The 20,579-nt window shown below is 52.4% G+C and overlaps 1 protein-coding gene across 1 annotated transcript; it reads right to left on the bottom strand.

The window, feature by feature from the left end:
* Positions 1–6,496: 6,496 nt before the first annotated feature.
* Positions 6,497–18,242, bottom strand: RAPGEFL1 (Rap guanine nucleotide exchange factor like 1). The gene is made up of 15 exons (XM_081029885.1): positions 17,335–18,242; positions 14,522–14,600; positions 13,481–13,616; positions 13,157–13,254; positions 11,334–11,446; positions 10,908–11,075; positions 10,099–10,196; positions 9,879–10,001; positions 9,180–9,358; positions 8,997–9,087; positions 8,431–8,481; positions 8,009–8,096; positions 7,778–7,842; positions 7,343–7,397; positions 6,497–7,091 (listed from the first exon to the last, which is right to left on the bottom strand). The coding sequence occupies exons 1-15, from the start codon at positions 17,852–17,854 to the stop codon at positions 6,967–6,969; spliced, it is 1,989 nt and encodes a 662-aa protein (XP_080886011.1). The 5' UTR covers positions 17,855–18,242; the 3' UTR covers positions 6,497–6,966.
* Between the last annotated feature and the right edge of the window lie 2,337 nt (positions 18,243–20,579).

Below are 20,579 nucleotides of genomic sequence, written 5' to 3'. Positions count from 1 at the left end.
CGGTGGGCAAGGAAGGAAAGAGAGGCCCTGTAAGCCACGGGATGTTTGGGTCTGGAACTTAGAAGAGCAATCCTAGCAATTTGGGACTCAACAACTGTGGTAGCCAGTCTCCAAAGACAGCCCCCAAAGACCCAGGACTCCTCATATTCATCGAATCTGGGCTGGCCTGTGACTCCCTTTAATGCAGCGGAAGTGATGCTGTACCAGCTCCAGAAGTAAGCCTTAAGAAGATCTGGAAACTTCTACTCTTGTGCTTTTGGGACCCCTAACCTCCCGGCTGAGAAATCAGCTACTCTGCTGTACAGGCCACCTGGAGGAAGAGACCTTGACATGGAAAGAGAGAGCTCCAGCTGACCCAGCATTCCAGCTGTTCCCACCAGGGTGTGAGATGAGTGAGCTAGACATCATGAACATTCTAGCCCCCTTCACCTTCTGACGGCAGCCACATGAGACACCCGAAGTGAGACAGCAGAACTGTCCAGCTGAGCCCCATCAATCAACCCAGAGGACCCTGAGAAGTTATGAAATAGTCATTGTTTTTAGCCACGAAGTTTGAAATCATTTCAGTAAAAGCAGTAAATCCCTAAACAAAAATATGTGGATAAAATCTAAGCCCAGGTGTATAGAGGGAAGAGAAGAGGGCTCAGGCAAGCCCCAAGGAACTCCACGTGTAAGGATCAACCCGAGAGAGAAGGCCAGCAAGACTAAGAAAGGGGACAGAGGGAAATCCTGAGAGCATAGTGTTTTGGAAACAGCAATAAATGTTCAAGAAGGAAGAACAGTCAGAAATAGCAAATGCCAGAGAGAGGAAAAGTAAGATAAGTGTCCCTTGGACTTGGTAACAAGGGAGTTAGTGCCCTTGATAAGAACGGTTTCAATGAGTAATGAGGGCAGAAGCCAGAGGCACTGTGTTGAAGGATGAAAGGGAAACATAGAGCAACAAAACCAAACCAACTGAAGTTACACATACAGGCCGTGCCAAAAAAATTGTGTACAAGTGGACACTTCGGTCAATGTTGCTGAAGCAGTAGTTTGCCATAATCAGAAGTGTCTAGACGCTGATGGGAACCACTTTAAGCACCTCTTGTCGTTGCAGAAGTCAAACGTGACTTCTTTTTCATCTTTTGTTATCAGTATATATTGAGTATTACAATTTTAATAGTTTTTTCCTTTCTTAAAATGTGTATACTTTTTTGGCACCCTCTGTATATATAGCAAAAGTTCACAGAAATGCATGAAAATGATACCACACTCAGGAAAGTGGTTGCCTCTGGGGAGAAAGGAAAAGGGTGTGATCAGAGACAGGTACCAGAGGCCTCAGCTACAGGGTAAGTTTTCATTTCTTAAGCGGGGTGGTGGAGACACGGGTGTTCATGATATTAATCTTTAAACTTTTTGTACGATTGAAATACTACACAATATTACATTTAAAATAACTTAACAAGAGTGAATGATTGGGATACACAGGATATTTGCAAAATGCTAACGGCAAGGAGGAAAAAAAAGTGTCTTTTCAATGGATAGGCTTGTAGTCCCCCTTCAACTAGTAGTCAAACTCAGCCATCACCAATATGGGCCAACCTCCCAGTGTGATGCTATTAAAGCAGCACCTCTAAACTATTCTTCTCTAGAATATTTACGCTCTAAAAAACCACTGGAACCAGGTTGTCCAATTTGGGAGCCACTAGGTACTGTGGCTATTAAACAATTAAAACTTGTGTGTGTGTGTGTGTGTGTGTGTGTGTGTGTGTGTGTGTGAGAGAGAGAGAGAGAGAGAGAGAGAGAGAGAGAGAGAGAACAAAAGGAAATTTAGCAAAATATTAATTATAGAATCTAGAAACTTTGGAGTATTCATTGTACCAATCTTTCAACATTTCTATGTTTGAAATTTTTCATGACGAGAAGTTGGGGACACAAGACAAAATAAATAAGGAATGAATGGGAGGTGAGGAAATTGAGACAGTAAGTGGAGCCAACCCTTTGAAGAAGTTTGGTTATGAACTGAAGTGAGAGAGGAGACAGTAGCTAGAGCAGGCATTTGGGGAATAAGCCGTGTTTTTAAAAATAGAGACTCGAGAAGGTTTAAATGCTAAATGGGAAACAGCCAGTAGAGAGGGAGAGAATGAAAGATACAAGTTATTCTGATCAAATTTCTGGCTCATGCCTGGGGACAGACTCTCCCAGAGAGATTCAAGAGATCCCCAAGAAATGCTCTAACACCCTCTCCCTGTCCGGTGCCTCCTCCCTATTCCCAAGCTTGGTGAGAAAGTAATCTTAGTGGTGACACCTAGTGGATTAAAAGGGCACTGCTTCAATTCTTCACTCTCCTCTCTTCAGGCACCTGCTCAAGAGGGCATCTTACTGCGTATGCTGGTCAAAGGACTGTCATCCCTTTGTTCATTGCTAGACCAGCCTAAGAGGTACAATGCTACTAAATAAGGTCATCTTCTCCCCATCCAGCCCACAGGACCCTTGAACCACCTCTTGTGTCTCTCGGCCACGCTCTACACAAGGAGACAGACTACAGGTGGGGTGGAGGAGGGGACCAGAAAGGATAGTCCTCCCAGGTACAGTCAAGCTGCCACTGCAGCCTGGTAAGCACAGGGTGGACGTTTCTCAGCTATTCAAGATTCCAGGATTGTGCAGAGCTTAAACTGTGGCTCCGGAGTCAGAAAACTGAATTCAAATCCCTGCGAGCTGTGAGACTCAGGGCTGGAAACTTGGCCTCTCTGTGCCTCTGATAAGAAATCTCTCAAGACCTCAATTCTCATCTGGAAAGTAGAGCTGATGGAGCCAAAATCTTGGATTCGTTGGGAAGATTAAATGAGAGAATGCAGCACATAAAACCCAACATAGTGAGTGACAACACTCTTCCAAATGTCAACTCTTTATCATCACCCCTAAAAGATGACAGATGGGTCTAACGATGCTGAGCGGGGACAAGGGGAATAACCCATAGCATTTTTTCTGCCCTACCTGACTCCCCACTTCCACACTTTGGCCATCAAACCCTACACTGACTGCTTCAAGACCTGGGTATTGACCTCTTCCAAAAAGTTTTCTTTTATTGTGCCCCACCTACTACCCCCAGACTGGTAAAGAATCTCCTTGGCTTAATTCCCAGAGCACTTATCATCTTATGTCTTGTCCCACTCTACAGCTCCTATTTCAACCAACCTAATTTATTTATTCAGCAAATATATATTGAGTGTCTTCTCTGTGCCAGGTATTGTTCTAAGTACCAAATAGTGAACAGGACAGACTCGGAGCTAACATTGCGGCGGGAGAGTAACCATGAAGCAAATACACAAAGAAGTACCTATGATGTCAGGTAGTGATGAGTGCCTTGAAGAAAATACAGGATAAAGGGATAGAGAGTGAAGGATGGGGTGGGGTGGATCAGAGTGGTCAGAAAAGGCTCAGGGAAGAGCAAAAGTAAAAATCCCTGAGACAAGGATGAGTGCTATGAACAGTAAAGTGATGAGCGTGGCTGGAGTGGAGTGAGGGGAGAGGGGGTAGGAGACGGGGGCAGAGAGAGAGGAGTCTGATTTTTAACCGAAGTTTATCAAAAACGGGAGTGTTATGATCTGAATTGTTTTAGTTGAGGTATAAAATAACTCCAGTGACATCTATAAATCTCACATGAACTACTCAGTGAACACACACGTGTGACCACCCCCCAGGTCAAGCTACGGAACATTTCTATCACCACAGAGGGCTTCTCCATACCCCTCCCCAATCAATACTCTCTCCCATCCCATTGAGTAACTACTATTTTTACTTCTAACCCCGTAGATTAATTTTGCCTGATCTTGAACTTCTCTTATATGGAATAATACAGTACGTAAGTCTTAGGTGTCTGGCTTCTTTTACTCGGTATTATGTCTGTGAGATTCATTCATGCGGGTAGTCGTCATTGGTTCTTCTGTGTTGCTAGGTGGTATTCCACTATAAGGATATTCCACAATTGATTTATCCATTCCCTGTGGAAGGACTCTTGGATTTTTTCCAACTTCTTTATCGTGAATAAAATGGCTATGATCATTGGTGTACGTGTCTTTTGGTGGACATAGTTACTAATTTCTTTTGGGTATACACCTAGAGTGGAAATGCTAGGTCAGAGTTGAGGTATACATTTAGTTTTAGTAGATACTACCAGACACTTTGCCAAAGTGGTTGTACCACTTTCCCCTCCCACTAGTGGTATATAAAAGTTCCACTTGCTCCACATCCTCACTGACACTTGGCATTGCCACTCTTTTTAATTTTATCCATACATGATCTGATTTAGGTTTTTAGAAGCGTACGCTGGCTGCAGTGTGGAGAACTCCCTGGTGGAGTTAGGGGTGGGTTGGAGAGAGGAAGCTGAGAGCCCAGGTAGGAGACTCATGTAGTCATCCACGGGAGACCTGAGAGTGGTTTGGACTCCGTGATCATAACAGAATCATAGAGAAGTGGACCAATCCCGGACATATATAGGATACATCCAGAATATATTCTGGAATTGCAGCCAAAAGGACTGGACAATGCGATGAGTGAGGGATGAAAGAACCATTAAGGGTGACTCCTATATTCTTGCCTAGAAAACCTGGGTAGATGAAACGATCATTTCCTGAGATGCAGAGGATTGAGGAAATAACGGCTATAGGACGAGGCTGTCAAGGGCTCGTGTGCAGCTGTTTGAGTATGATATCGCCTGGAGTTTGGATGCCCCACACCTTAGTATAACTGGTAAATATTGGTTGTGTGAGTAGTGCTTGCTGTCTGCAGTGGACGGATCTGGGTTAGAGGCCCACATCCAACCTCTCGTTTTCCCTGTAACTTGGACCTTATGTTAGGACTGCCCAGCCTCCATCTTCCTCCTTACAGTGTTAGAATTAAACAAGATCACGTATTATGGCACCTGGAACATGTAAGAACTAAAACGTGCACTCTTCCAAGTTCCAGGCACTATGTGACCTGTCTCATGAGGTTGGCACCTTTCCCTCTCATCCACATTTTCAAAGTCACTCCAGAACCATCCTGCTGAGGGGCCCAGTACACTGAGAGGGCGTCCCCTCTCCCTCCATCCGCTCTTCCCCAGCCTCAAAGAAACAGAATGGAGAACAGCAGGTGGGTTGATTCATAGACTTTATCGGCTTTTTCTCCACCCAGCAGTTGCTGCAATGACAACTGAGCCTGTACAGTACACATGGTTCACTCAGTTAAAGCTATGGGCACAGGGAGGGGGCGGGGAGGGCCCTGGGAGGGAGGCAGCAGGGCAGGTGTCAAGGCCATGGGCAGGCAGCAGCCAAGACTGGACCAGTGGGCCCCAGTGTCCAGGATGGTCGTGGGAGCTGGAATGAGAAGGCTGCTAAGAGGGGTCAGGGCTGCAGGGAGAGGAGGGCACATCTGCTGTTGCAAGGAAGAGGCAGGGAGCACGAGGGGGGCCTTGGTCACTGTCTGTAAGGGATGGAAGGGGGGGTGGGACACGGCGTCTGTGTATGTGGGGCTGGGGGTGGGGAGGAACAAGACAGGCCACTGTATAAAAGGGACTGTACAACATAACCTATGATACATTGTTTACATATGATACAAGGCTCTTTCCCTCTTTGAGTTTTAAAAAATAAATTTACAATTCCAGAGCTTTTGGTAAAAAATATATACACCCTCAATGCAGGAGTAACAGCTGCTTTTGCTGCTGCTGCTTCTGCTGCTGCTGCCTCTTCAAAAGGGAAAGAGGTGGTGCCAGAAAAGAGGGTGAGGCTGTGCCAGGAAACCTCACCCAGTAGCTGCCAGGAGCCCCTGCAACCCCTCAGCCCTAGAGGCCCTGATGGGAGAGGAAGGGGAGACAGAGAGGTAATGAAGGCATCGCTAGAGTCTAGTCTTCCTTTACAGTCTCCGCCATTCCCTCCCCCCACTTTGGGGGTCTACCTGCCCCAGATACAGGGGTCCACCCCACCCTAACTCTGATGAGGGGGACCAAGGGGGTGTCAAGACTGGAAAAGGATAAAGATCACGTTCTTGGTGTCAGACATAGAGCCAGAAGGGGGACCATAACTCCCTTCTTAGCAGGGAGACACCCCAGAAGCAGGAGTGTGGGCAGCAGGTGCCCCTAACTCCTGATTCGGCCACGCCCAGCCCACTGTAACACAGAAGGGGGGCCCTACAGGCAGCTTAGGCCTGTGTCTCCCTGAGCATCTTTTACCCTCACTGGAGCCCACCCAGGGACCTGCAGCAGGCCTGACTGGGGGGCTGCCAAGGGCTGGGGGGGTCACCCCTCCCACGTGCTTCTGCTCCCTGTCCTCCTGAGCAGCTTTGCCCACAAGCTTGGGGATGCAGGGCAGCATGAGGAACTAAGCAGGGAGGTGGGGGTGCAGAAAGCACCGACCAAGGGGCAGAGTCGACTAGGGTAGCACCAAACAGAAGGACCACCCCCAGCACACACAACACCCTCCCTCAATTACCCGATGCACTCCTGCTCCTTAAGAGCGACACAAGCACACGCACGCACGCACACTGACACGAGGGCAATATAATATGGGGGGGTACGTCCAGGGGTCCCAGCACGGACGAGGAAGATGACGGACAGGTGGTGGAGAGGAAGGCTGCCAGTCCCTCCCCCAATTCCGTTCTGCGAGATGGGGAGGGTGGGCTTTGCTTCCTGCTTGGGAAGAGGAGGTTGGAAACGCCTATCTCAGAAACAGACCTCCATGGGAGGGGACAGAGGAAGGAACTCTCTGCCCCCTTTCCCTGCCAGGGCAGAAAGCAGCAGAGTGCGGTTTGGGCTTGAAGGAGCAATGGGGAGAAGACTTCAGCAGGATGAACAGGCTTATGCGTCCAGAGGGAAAGTCCATCCAACTCCTTCCTGTGGGGCCGGAAGTTGCTCCAGGAGAAAGATGTCAGAGGTGGAGTGGGACATCGTGCAAAGTGCTTGAGTGCCAGGTGCCCGAGAACCCTGGTGGGGGCCGACTAAAACCTCTGTTCTCACTGACTATTCGCCTCCAGCTTGTAGGAAAGCTCGAAGAGGAGGTTCTGGTTGTCGATGACTTGGAACTGGCGCACGTAGGCCTTGGTCTGTAGGTGATGGGGGGACGCCTCCATATCCAGGCCTGGGGTATAATGAGAGATTGGAGGTCAGGCTGCCAGCCCCTCTTCTTCCTCTACACACACACCAGCTGGAGGAGAAAGGTGCAGACTGGGAAAAGGGTTGGGCAGAAGGGCTCCCGGGGAGGTCGAAGGAGAGAATGGAGAAGTGACAAGCATCAGGAAGTAAACATTTGAACGGGGAGTTAGTTCTCCCTGAACCCTCCTGCTTAGGCAAAGCTCTACCTGTAATACTCTCGGAACTCTGGGTACTCACAAAGAGGCCGGCTCCGGTATTTGCGGACTGTCCTCACTTTTTCAGCCACTGAATGCTGGGAGAGGACAAGGAATGAGCCCTAAAAAGGGTACAGAAAGACACTCCCCCCCTCTTATGCTCGCCTTCCTCCAACCTCCAATTCGGTTGGTTTTACTCCCTCCAGTCCCCAATTCTGGAGGGTCTCTGAAAGACCAAAGAAGTGGGTGTAACAGGGTGCCAGATGAGGCGGAGGTAGTAGAGTTGCCCCCCAAGCTGCCTGCCAGATCTGCCACCCGTGGGCGGGTTGCCACAGCGATGCCACCAGGGAGATAGTCGGGCGTCTGTCAGGCAAGCTGGGCACCATGGAGAAAGGCTGCTGTCTTTAGGGGGGGTGCCAGGAGAGGGGGAGGATGCCAGTCCCCCACTTACAGGACTGGGGCTGGCAGTGCCACTCACCAGCTTCTCAATGTTCACCAAACCATCCACAAGGGTCTTACTCCCCTCATGTAGGAAAGTCAGGTCTAGGGGACAGGGAAAGAAGCAAGTGAGTAAGAGAGAAGGTCCCCTGGACTCCACCCAATCTTGGGGCTCCTCTCCTCTGGGCACTCAGAGCTGAGCTGGGAGGGGGCTGAGAGTCAGAACTTGGGCATGAAAAGTGTGGATGAGGAGCACAATTTGGGAACTCACCTTTGAGGATCAGAGGCACAAAAGGAATCACAGGGGGTTTCATCTTGGAGATCACTTCTCGGTAGCTTTTGTGGTTCCTGCAAGGGTCCTGGCATTCCACAGCAGAGGGAGAAAGGGACAGATAGGTCCAGTGTACCCAAAGGCAACCCCCATTCCCTCCCTGATGCCACTGCGCTAGCTACATCTCCAATCAGATGGGGTGTGAATGGGCATCTAGCTGGGGGTGTGCTGGGGAGAAGCTTGACTGCCCTCCCTGCAACTCCAGGGAAAACAGGGTAGCAATCATCCAGCATGGTGGGGAGGAGGGGCGGGGGGTCCAAGGCAGTAAAACCCTTGAAAGGGAAGCTTGAGGAAGGTTTATGGGAACAGAGAGTCTCTGAGGTGCAAGTCCAGGGGCAGAAAAAAGAGCCAAACCCACTCACTGTCAGGTTCTCAAATTTGCGGAACAAGTTCTTGAATTTCCCTGGCAGCTTCTGCAGAGTTTGAAGGAAGGAGAAGGCATGTCAGCGTGGAGCTCCTAGGGTTTCATGGGAGCTTCTGACTAATACCCAGGTGTTAGAGGGGGAAAGCGCCTGAGTGTCTCGAGGGGACTGGGAAGCTGGTGGATGGGGCAGTGGAGTCACACTTGGCTGGATCTGGGCAGCTGGAAGCAGCCCAGAGGAATGACTTATTCTGGGGAAACGGAAGCCTCTGCTTATGCACATGGCATGCACAAAGGTGCCTCACTGAGTGCTGGATGAAATCCAGCAGCCAAGTCGGTGACCTGGCCTGGGAGGCCTGCCCTTCCACTCCGGCGGGATTCCGAAGACGAATCCGCACCAGGACAGGGTCCATTAGCCGAGCTGTGTGCCCTGGACTGTATCTGCCAGAAGAGGGCGCCTCCTTCCAATCGGAATGAGCCCGGGACGTCAAGACTGAGGTTGAAGGCCAAGATGCCCAGGTGGGCCAGCAAAGGTGGGAGGAGAGGAAAGGGAAGCGGTCGTATCACCTCCCAGGTGAGCCGCAGGCGGCTGACCGCGGCGTTGTCCAGCCCCATGACCACGGCGTAGAAGGACAGCAGGTCCTGGTTCTGCTTGCAGCTGCGGGGGTGGGAGGCGGGTCAGTGGGCGGCCAGGCGGCGCGGGCCACGCCCCGACATGCCGGCTTCCCCTGTCCCGCGGGCCGCACTCACATGGCTGCAATCTTGATGAACTTCTTGAGCAGCTGCGCACGCTTGCCGGCGGCCTCGCAGAGCAGCACCTCGGTGGCCACCCAGTGGGTGACTTCGCTGCAGCGCTGCAGCAGAAGCTCCAGGTTGGCCGTCTCCCGGCGGCCGCGCTCCCCGTGGAACACGTAGTCCACGAACTCCAGCTGCATCCAAGTGGCGGAGGGGCGTCCAAGGCGGAGGGGGTGTGGGTGGGAAGATGGCAGTGCCAAGCAGTGAGGAGGGAATAGCAGGAGGGCGGGGGTGGGAGGAGTGGAAAATAGAAAAAAGAAAAAAAAAAAACGGGGACAGGACAGGATGCAACAGAGATGGGGGGGAACCAACCAATATGAATAACACTCTACCATCTATTGAGCATTTACTAGGTGCCAGGCGCTTGAACCATCTGATAGACATTATTGTCACTGCTTGATTTGACTTCCTTAATAGTGAATATTTTTTAAATATTAACGGTGAGTCGGGTTCTGTGTAAGCAGCGCTCAGGCCCTGAACCACCCTGTGAGGGGGTCTCTGTTATTTTTCAGATGAGGGCCCAAAGGCTTAGGGAAGTTCTGGCAACACCCTGCCAGAGGGCAGGCTGCAAAGTGGACGTTCTCATCAGGGGCTGCAGCTGCACACACTGCCACCCTCTGGACCCCCCCCCCCAGCCGCAGCTTCAGCCCCCACCTCGTGCACACATCTGAACAGCTCCCAGTGGAAGGCAGTAAGATGGTTGGCAACGTCCTCGGGCTCCACGCGGTGAATCTCTGTGTCTCCAGGGGAGACCTGGATTTCTTCCGGGAGAGGCACCTGATGGCAAGCAGGGGCACAGGGCTGGGCTCCCCGGTGGGCTCCCAGCCCCTCCCAGCCCTCACTCCCAGCCACAGCCTTGTGAAGGTGTTCTTACCAGGGCCTCATAGCTGTCCCGGGTGCAGGCAAATAGGTGGCTGTTGATGCCCAGCGTGGTGAAGACACAGTCTTCAGTCGGTTGGAGAAGGACCTTCTCTGCAGAAGAACGAGCTGCTCTGCTCAGCCCTGGCCACCGGCCCCCTCACATATCTCAGCCACTGTCACCACCCCATCCAGAAACTCCTCACCCCGCATGGACATATTCGAGACTAATGGGTCCCATATTATCACCAGTTTACGCCATATTTTTTCTGAAATTTTTCAAATAATGATTTCTTTTATATTTTTAACCTCTTTTTTGCTCCCAATGTTTTTCACAGCTCTCCTCTCATCCTTTCATCCCTGTGACACTGGAAAAACAGGATTTTTTCCCCCCATCTTAGAGGGAAATAAGGCTATGTCTACTACATTGCAGGCTTTTTGCCTTCCCACAGGGATTGGAGGCCCACCCTGTGTCTTCAGCCTCAAAAGCATAGCATCCTGTGGTGCTCGATGCGGTTAAAGGACTAGATTCCAAGGTGAGTAAGAGGCAAGCACCCAGATCAGCATCCAAGTCCTCAACCAGTGCTTCCCAAATTTTAATGTGCATGGAATAGCCTGGGGAGCTTGTTAAAAGGTACCTTCCAATTCAGCAGGTGTGGAGTGGGGTCTGAAATACTGCATTTGTAATAAGCTCCCAGGTTATGCTCAGGCGTGGTCCCAGCATCACACTCGTAGTAGCCAGGGCCTAGAGGTCAGTCTTTACCCTTCCCCAGGGCAGCAGGCTTGTGAATTTCTCTCCCCAGCCCAGCTCTTCCTGACCCTCACCTCCAGAGGAGGCCACAGCTACCAGGATGAGGGAGTCCTCACGCCCCGCAGGCTCCTCTGAGTACTGCAGTTTCTCGGTCACAGAGCCCAGAATGTCCTGGACAGACGCTGAGAGGCGGCTTCGTATGGTCACATAAGAGTGGTCAGGCATGTAGACCCGGCAGAAGACTGGACAGAGACAGGAAGGTGGCTGTTTACCAGATGGCAGAATGGCAACACTGGCACAGTCTCCTCCAGGACACGTGTGTTCCCCACCCCATCCCACCCCTAACCCTAAATTGGGGGGTTAGCCTCTGAAAACGGTGCTGTGAAAGGAGTGATTCTACTACACGGGGAGATTCCACGGAAGGTGCCCAAGACCCAGAGACCCTGCAGGGACCCCTGAACCACTCAGGAAGCCCTGACCCTCCTACTGCCCCCACTCACTCTCATCGGAGCCCCGGAAGGCCACTCGGGTCTGCAGACAGGAATCTATCCGACGGAAGTGGCGGAAGAGTGGCTTCACCTGCTTGCTGGGTGGCTGGGTCTCCTCTGGGATCCTGGCATGGACACAGCTGGGCATCAGGAAGCCCTGCCAGGCATATGGAGTACCAGGCAGGCACCATTACGCAGGAATACCAGAACGGGGGCAAGGATGCACTGGCATCAGGTTCATTCAGAGAGTGGTGAAAGAGGTCAGAAGAGAGGACAATGGCTAGCCGGGGACAACTGTCCAGGTGACCCAAATCCAATGCCACCTCTTCCATGAACTCTTCTTTGATTCACCCCACCCACCAGGAAAGTTCACGTTTTCCCCCTCAACTGCTATAGGACATTGGGCTAATCTGTTTATGTTCACATCTTATCTCTTCTACAAGATTGAGAGCTTTTGAGGGCTGCGATTAGTTGTTTTTTATTTTTCTTTTTTCATCCTCCAGGTCTAGCACATTGCTTAGTACATGGCAGGTGTAGGTCACCAGCTATTTGCTGAATTTTGCCAACAAGGACTTTGCAGTCTTGGAGGGAGACTGATGTCATCCAGCTACTTCTAACACAAGGCAGGAGGTGTTAGGTGATATAACAAAGGTACAAGGAGAGTTATGTTGGTCTGGGGGAGGGAGAAAGCTACTCCTAAAAGGAGTATCTGGGAAACTTTCACTGAGAAGACAGCATTTGACCTGGCCCTGGAAAGACAAGAAGAGACGGGGGTGGGAGGCGGTCCTTCTGGAATTGACCGTATAAATGACAGCAGGAAGTTGGGAAAGCATAGGAATTCAAGGAATGGGGTGTACAGAGAGAGTGTCATGGGTATAGGAGGATGTGGGAGAGGAAATGGGAAGGATTATTCAGAAGGCAGAATGGGAAGGGTGTTGAATGCTGTGTTAGGATGTTTCAACTTTGTCTTGTAGGCAATGGGGAGCCCTGGATGTTTTTGGAACAGGAGCATGATGTCGTCAAGTTGGAAAGATCTCTCTTGTGTCAGCATAAGAAGGGAGAGGAGGACACGAGACCATACATTGAGGCCCTGGATAGAAAGCTGTGGCAATAATCCAGGTGAGAGATCATGAGACCAAAACAAGGGTTGTGGTGTTGGGGATGGAGCGGAGAGAAACTGAAAGGGTCGAAGGGATGGAGGGATGGATGGATGGATGGATGGATGGATGGATGGATGGATGCAGTGGTGTCCTGAAGCTGGCTCACAATGGCTCATGCGAGGTTAAATTTGGGGGTATTTTGCCAACTGGTTTTTAAATAAAGCCATTACAAAATATATGAGCATGTTTGTTTCTAATCTTACAGCCAAATTATCACCCAAAAAATTAGTTTCCTAATTGTTTTACTACATTTTACTATTATCTCTGCTCTTCAGGATATTTACATCTATGGTATTTGTAACAGTGAAAATACTACATAATGGCCTGGTACTGCACATCTCTTCTCAACTTCACATTCAGTGACCTCATGTCATGTGGGTAGCTTGAAATCAGCCATGGTGAGAGAATTTACACCATTGAAATCATCAAAAGCTATAAATCAGGGCTCTTTTTTTCCTGAAGTGCTCATTGTTAATCAGTACACCATTGGATCGACAAGTAAGTGGATGGGAGAATGGACAAAAAATGCCTGAGACAGTGCTTTGCGCTACTCTCCAGTAAGAGAAAGGGACTGAAATAAAACCATATTGGAGCCAAAAGGCCAGAGGCAGCCCCCGTAAGAAAGGAACCTAGGGGACTTCTTTCCTATCCCCTTCCCCAACCCATTCCCCTCACTTTAGCTCCACTGTTTCCACAAGCTGGTGCAGCCTCAGTGTGTCATCTCGGAGGTCCTGGTAAAGGGACTCATCCTTCATGATCAGCAGGTACAGATCCTGGGGAGAGGAGGAGAAACGTGAGGGCAGGCGTCTTATCCCAAGCATCACTCTCTGTAAAGGCTGGCGCAGGGTCTCCATGCCTTCGAGTATAGAAGCACCATATAAGTTAAGGCCCACTGGCATCTTTTTCTTCCAGCATGCAGCTTGATGATATGGCTCCTTTAATGGGGCCCCCCGTTCAGACTTAATAGCCTGCTCACCCGCCTTCTCTTCCCAGGCCCACCTTGATGATCCGGCCAGCCCCCTCTTCCTCCTGCAGCAGTCCCTGGTAGGTGTCCAAGAAATGAAGGAGCATGGCTAGACAGGCCTGCTTCCGGCCCAGCCCCTCAGGGCCCTCCATGCCTCCTGCCCAAACAAAGCTGACCCCTAAGTTAAGAAAAAGCCCTGGGCAGGCAGACCTGAGGAAACTGGGAAGGAAGAGGGGAGGCTAAGCTACTTCCAAATATTCTATAGGTTTGGGGCCAGGGAGAAAGGAGATCCAGGGGTCCCTGGAACCAAGACCCCCTCATGACCCAGGCCAGGTTTTTGCTGAGTAGGCAGGGATGGCACCCACTTGACCACATCCAAGCTCCTGCTTCTTTGAATTTCTCTTGAGGACAGCCTGGACCCACCCAACCTCTGACCAGCCCGTGCCTGGAGCTCATAGCAGGCTAATAAAAGCCAATGGTGCTTACAACAAACCTGACCATACCCCAGTGTAAGGCCTGGTGTTTCTAAGAGAGCCTATGATATTCTACTCAGCCTGACATTTATAATTAGGTCTTAAAATAACTCAGTGAGAGGCCCTATGCTTACACGAGACCCTATGAATAGCCCAGCCAGTGACTTGTCTCTAGTAGACCCTAATGAAGCACAGCCATGACCTGATGTTTACATCAGACCCTGTAATCATTCACTGGGCAACCAGATGTTTAGAGCAACAATTCGGTGGGGAGAAAAGCACTCTTAATATAATAATAACACCTTACATTTATACAGGGCTTTGCAATCTCCAACGCACTCCCATACCTATCAGATCCATCTCCACAGCAGCCCTGTAGGTAGGCAGAGCAGGTGCTATTCACCCCCATTTTACAGAAGAGGAAACTGAGGCCTCGGGAAGTTAAGATGATCTGCCCAAGGTCACACAGCTGGTGAGTACAAAAATTGGGGCTGAAACCCAAGTGTGTCTTCTAGGGGAGAGCTTAGGCCCTGATATTACATGCGGGATGGGGGTAGTGGCTCCCTCCTAACCTCCCCTTTTGCTAGCTCCACAAAAGGATATTACTGGTGTAGCTCCTGCAGAAATTTCTCCGTGGGGAGGAAGAGAGAATGGGTGAGGACGATATCATCCAGCAAGATATCTGTAGAGATCAATTGGCACCACCGATGTCAGGAGGGCACTTCCAGGACCCAGCTTGACACTCACCACTCCCTTCTCTTGACTCCAAGGGTGAGTTTTCGTTAGCTAGGCCGGAGCTCCAGCCACCTGCCCCATCATGCTCTACACAAGAGTGCACACACACACATGTGTGAAGGTTCTGGGCAGCCGCTGCGGGGGTGGGGTTGGCAGCTGCCAAGGCAGCTGGAGGGAAGGAGGGGGCACCCTTTGATGGCCACGCCCACTTCAAGCTGGTCAGCTATTACACCAAGCTTGATATCTGCCCCACAAAAGAGGTAGCCCACAGAAGGGTCTCTAGACAAAGAGAACTTCTCAACAGAGGTCGGGGTCAGCAGGGTGTGCGTGTGCGTGTGCGTGTGCGTGTGTGTGTCCCTCCTCCCCTCCCCACTCCCTACCTAACAGCTTTGAGTTCCAACTAGGCAGGTGAGAACCAGCCCCATTAAGAGGGGGAGGGAGGACTGCCATCTCTTTGATCCTAAAGCCTTTAAAGAGAAACCCTGTGTCTTCTGGAAGCCCAGAGATGGAAGGGTTAATGATGGAAGGGTGGAGGGGCGTGGTTCCTCCCACCACCCTTTCCCCTTCCACACCCCCAGCTGGGCCTGGCTCAGCCAGTCAGCCAGGTATAAGGTCGCCCTGACTTGCAGCCAGCCCTGGGGTGGGGCAGGGCAGCCTGGCACACACAGACAGGCTGGGTGCAGCGAGGGAGCCAGGAGTCCTCACCAAGACAGGTTAGGGCCAGGTCCCCAGGCACTGCCCCAGGACAAAACCACCAGCCCCTGGCCTCCAATTCTAGCCAGGAAGGTGAAGGAAGAAAACCAACAGAAGATCCTTTACTTCAAGTCTTTCATTTCACAAATGAGAAACCAAGGCCCAGGGACTTGCCTAGAGCTAGACTAGAACCTATACTCCTGAGACTTTGTCCTTTTCTCAATATGCCTGAGATAAGCAGTGTCAGAGTAGAGCAAGTGGTCAGATGGGGCTACTTAGATGTTTGAGAGACTGGCTACTTTGGGGTACCTTCTGTCAGTCCTCTGCTCCCACACACCCTGGGAGGGAACCAAGATGGCTTGGTTATATCGGAGAATATCAGAGTGGCAGGTTAAGCTGATTCTCATTCACTCTGGGACTGGTTTGGGGTTCCCCAAACCAGTTACTCTGGGAATCCAGCTGGCCAGGCCAGATAATACAGGTGACAGTCAATTCAGGAGTCCCTCCCCAGATAGACTGAACAGAGTCTGTCTGTGGCACCAGGCACCAGAAAGACAGTTTCTCCTTTTTCCTCCTGCCCAGCTATCCCGCTGTGTTCTTATAGTGATCCCGAGAGCCCCCCCCCAACCCTGACACCCAGCTCCAGGGATGGGGACTAGGAATAGGGATGCCCAACATACTTCCTATACCCTTTATCTCACAGGATTGCTAAGCCAGAGCAAAGGAAGAGGAACACAGGGCAGACTGGGGGAGATGCTACTGTGGGGGTTACAGTTTGGCGTCTGTCTCTTCCAAGACAGGCTCTGGTCCAATGCACAGCCTCCCCAGGGAATGTGTCATAGAGACACAGGGTGTGTGGTGTAGGCGGGAAGTTATGGTTAGGAGAGCTGTGTGTGTCTGATATTTTTCTAATTAAATCCAAAAGGTGTCAGCTCCCCAGGGCAGCTACAGCCTGAACCAAAGGAAAGGACCTGGGTCTTGAGGAAAATCTAGAGGAGTGGAGCCCCCTTCCACACGTCTAGGCTAGGGCTCCCTGCAGAGGTCTGAGAGGAAAGTGTGAAACCCCCAACCAGAACTCTGAGTCCCCAGACCCTGCTGGGCTTAGTGACATTCTGAGAGGCAGACCTAAAGACCAGCTAGTCTTCTACCTCACCCCCTAACCAGCAATTTGGGGCCTCAATTTTCTCCAAGTTTCCTTAGGAAGGGTGCTGGTGGGGAGTGGTGAAATAGCATCATCGGTTAGGGAATAAGCCTCTCAGGGTGTGGTTATTATTTCTGAAAGAGGCCGTGTGCTGAGGCCTGCCACTGGAAGGGCAGGAGTTGGAGAGGCTCAGACCCCCGCCCTGGGTGCTGCAAGGGCCTGATGTCTGCTCAGCCATCTCTCCCCCAACAATACCTCTGAGTCAGCCCCCCAACCAGAATGCCTCCCTCACCACAAGCTGCTAAGGACAATGCATCCCTTTGCCAGAGCCCAAAAGGCAGCTCAGGCCTTGTGCCTGTCTGGCACTGCTCCACTGAGTGGGCCAGCCCTTTGCTCTAGGCTTCTAAACAGAATCGGGGACTCCTGGAAGGTCTTTCAGGGCTGGGCACCTCTGGGGGTGGAGGGGTAGTGGCACGGGCTGTTCTGGGCAGCTTCCATCTTAGTGTGTCAGGCTCTAATTTTGGGCCCCAGAAGGAGATCATCAACATCAGGGACTGTGGATAAAATGAGTCTGTGGATAAAATGTCCAGGGGAAAGGAAGGGCGGCTTAAAGAGAGAAATGTTTAGCTTCTCCAGCTGTGGGTGAGGCTGCTACAGGGAGGAAGGGGACACCGGCATCTCTCTTCTGCAGAAGGGTCTGCTCCTCTGATGGACCCCTACCCCGCTTCAGCTGGCCACTCAACCCCACATCCAGTCTCCGGCGTGGAGCCACCCCTACTCTCCAAGGGCAAGTAAGAGGAACCAGGTGGCAACCCCCTACTCCGGGAGGGATGAGCCGACTCCTTACCTGAGGCGGCGCTGTCCCTGGTGGCCCCTCCCGCCAGCCGCTCCAGAACCCGGTTCAGAAGATGCTCCGGCCGCTCGGGGGCGCCCAGAGGAGCCCAGGGCGGGGAAGTCAGGGGCTCGCCGGGGGACAGCTCGTCCGAGGAGTACGAGGAAGGGGAACGCAGGGGTCCCCCGCCCCCGAGCGGCCCGGGCCCCGGCACCTCCTCTAGCTGCAGCCAACAGGGTCCCCCGCTGCCGAGCTCCTCCGCGACCCCCGCTGGCTCTCCCCCTTCCTCCTCGAGGGGCGGCTCCAGCCCCGGCTCAGCAGGGGGCTCCCGAAGGAAAGCTGGGAGCAGCAGGCGAGACACACTCTGACGCCGCTGCAGCGGCCGCGGTCCCCCGGCTGGACCGCCGCCCCCGCCAGGTCCCCCACCCCCTCCAGGCCCGCCGCAGCAACCCTGACCCCCGCCGGGACCTCCCGCCACGGTTCGCCCCGCCAGCTGCGACGTCTGTTTCTTCAGAAATTTCTCCAGCGGCTTCATGCCTCCCCCCCCCCGCCCCTCTCCTAGGGGCTGCCGGGGGACCCAGGTGTCCCAGGCGCGGGCGGGGGGGGCGGGGACAGGATGCTTAAAGCCGAAGGGGCAGAGCGGAGGGCCGTGCCAGGCGTTGGTCTGGGGGCCAGAAGTGCCCGAGGCTCGCTGGCTGGAGTCCAGTGGCCAGTGGCCGGAGGAGGTGCCGGAGGGAAGGGGTGCCCGTTCTTAGAGGACCCCCATGCCGGCTGCAGGCGGAACGCGGCCCGAAGGGTAGGAAGGCTGCAGGGCTAGTGCCCCGGCTCTGCGCTCCAGGGCCGGGCTGCGGCGACAGAGACAGCGGGCGGAGCGCAAAGCTGAGAGGACGCGGCAGCGGCGGCAGCGGCGGCTGCGTTCCTGATGGGGGGGAAGGTGGCAGAACTGAGACCGCACCCCCTCCTCAAGTCCCCGCCCAGTCCCCGCCCCTGCCCTTACTGGGCCCACCCCCTGGGCAGCGCAAGGCTTGAATTTGGGCGTTGGGGCTGATCAAGAGAGCAACAGTTAGGGCCTGAGTAGGACTGGGTGGAGAGTTCAGAGCAGATGCAGAAATTAAGGGCGAAGGTAAGGGAGTGATATAGCAACTGAGAGGGATGACTGGCTCAGGGGCTTTCGGGAACTTTCTAGGGTCATTTCAAGGCACCAGATCTGCAGTCTGCACACCTTGGAGTCACTTATCTGTACTCAGATGAGGCCTACAGATTGCTGATTGGGTGTCTGTCACTCTCAACCCAATAGCGTGCTCTTTTGCCATACTCACAGGAACATGTGGTCTTTATCTCTTCTTGTAACAAGGCCTGGGAAGGCCTTGGTGGATTGGCATTGGCCCTGGGGGCAGCACCCATGTGCCCTTTCTGGTTGGGCACAATAGATGGTGCGCAGGCCTGGCCTGTGAGAGGCAGGCCCTGGCAGGCAGGTAGGAGCCGGGCGGGAGCAGCAGGTTGTGGCAGGTCTATTTGGGGTGAGAAGAGACAGTAGGTGGGGGGAGGAGACCAGGAGCACCAGGGCACCTAAGCCCAGCTGGCAGCAGGAAGCAGGGCCGTGGAGATGGATGACAAGTTCCAGAACTGCCGACTGACACCAAGCAGAGTGCCCCCCTAGAGTTGACACAACCATGCAGTGGGTAAAGTGATGTCAGATTCACATTCCAAATAATCTTTATTCCTGATGCCTATACCAGGAGCCTTCGGTCCCTAAGGGTACACTGCCCCAGGAGGAGGGGAGGGGGGTAAAGAGACACGCTCAGTGTAAGCACATCAAGATTAAGGTGACAAGGTGGGGAGTGGCACCAGGTTCCAGATGGGTTGAGTCTCCTTGGCCAATGCCCCACCCGTTTACTGTGCACCGACCAGGCAGGGACAGGAATGCTCACAGCTGGGAGTGGTGGTAGAACTAAACAGGGTGTGCACCACTCGTGTCAGTGTGTGCACATCTGGTCCTGTGTGCTAGAGCATCGTTCACAGAAATAAAGCTTGCACACCCATCTGTTTGTGGATTTGGAAAGGGAACAGTAAGTAAGGGAGAGCATAATTTTGACTAACAAGCTGGAATAGAGACCCAAGTACCAGCTTCCTGGGCTCCCTTTATTAGATACCCCAATATCCCTGAGGTTAAGGGGAGGAAACTGGCTGGAGTGGCTTGGAACTCCCCAGACATTTTATGAACCAAATAAGAAGAGGGGAGGGCTCCACTCCCAGCACATGCCACAGTTACCAGATTAAGCTGGTTGCCTTGGTAACCTTCTCTCTGGGCAGGATTTGGGATTGTCAGGAAGGGGAAGAATTGGGGGGTGTGGAGGGTGTGGGAGCTGGAAATAAAAGGGTCAGAGAGACTTCTGGAAGCTGGAAGCTTTGGGAGCAGGACTCCAGGACCTCTCCAACTACTCAGGGCTATCAGGCAGAAATTAATTCAAGACCTTAAATCAGGGAGGAAAGCCAGCATCAAGTCATGGTCCTTCTTGAGCAGCGGTGGTACTTGCCCCAACTGCACATTGAAATCCAGGGGAACTTTTCAAAAATACTGATGGCCAGTCCACACCCCAAACCATTAAGTGCTATCTCTGAGATGGGGCCAAGGTTTATGGTATTTTTTGGAAGATCCCCAAGTGATTCAAATAGCCCGTGTTGAAAATCATTGCCCTAGAGGGACACCCCCATCCAAGTGGGCTGCAGCTGCTGGAAGACAGCTTTGAGATTGTCTTTGCTGTTCTGAATCACTCAAAAAGTAGCTGATCTGTGTGCTGACTCCAAGAAGGAGGAGGGCTGGCAGGGAACCTACACTCTATCATGGAAAAAACTGAAATTGAGCGAGAGATGGAGGCAAAGAACTTTTGAGAAATCAGCCCATGGATTCTAGAAGGGGATGCGGCAAGGCTGATCTGTCTGCCCCTTACACTCTTTCTGCCCACTGAGGCAGGCTGAGGGCAGAGAACCTGGGGCCTTTGCTGAGCTTGAGTTTCTTCTTGCTGAGCCAGTTACCAGGGCAACAGAGAGCAATGGGATCTGAGGAAGCAAGAGGCAGGGGTGAGGGGGAAGCATCTGAACATGCTCAATACTCCTGCCAGTAACCCAACGCCAAGGGTGGGTGGCATTCTTTGCATGACCCCAGATCAGGCCCATGGATACCCATCACCCTGTACGGGAGAAAAGAAGCAAACTGACATGATTTAAACAGGAATTAGGGATGGGGGTCATGAGAGTCA

This window comes from Rhinolophus hipposideros (assembly GCF_964194185.1).
Source record: "Rhinolophus hipposideros genome assembly, chromosome: 20".
NCBI lineage: Eukaryota > Metazoa > Chordata > Mammalia > Chiroptera > Rhinolophidae > Rhinolophus > Rhinolophus hipposideros.
Note: the sequence above shows the minus strand (reverse complement) of the source record. Positions and strands in the feature narration are given on the sequence as shown.

Coding starts and splice junctions, on each gene's coding strand:
- RAPGEFL1 (XM_081029885.1), bottom strand. CDS start 17,854: ATGAAGCCGCTGGAGAAATTTCTGAAGAAACAGACGTCGCAGCTGGCG. Junction 13,255..13,480: donor GGGCTGGCCGGATCATCAAG/GTGGGCCTGGGA, acceptor TCCTCTCCCCAG/GATCTGTACCTGCTGATCAT. Junction 11,447..13,156: donor GTGGAAACAGTGGAGCTAAA/GTGAGGGGAATG, acceptor TGTCCATGCCAG/GATCCCAGAGGAGACCCAGC.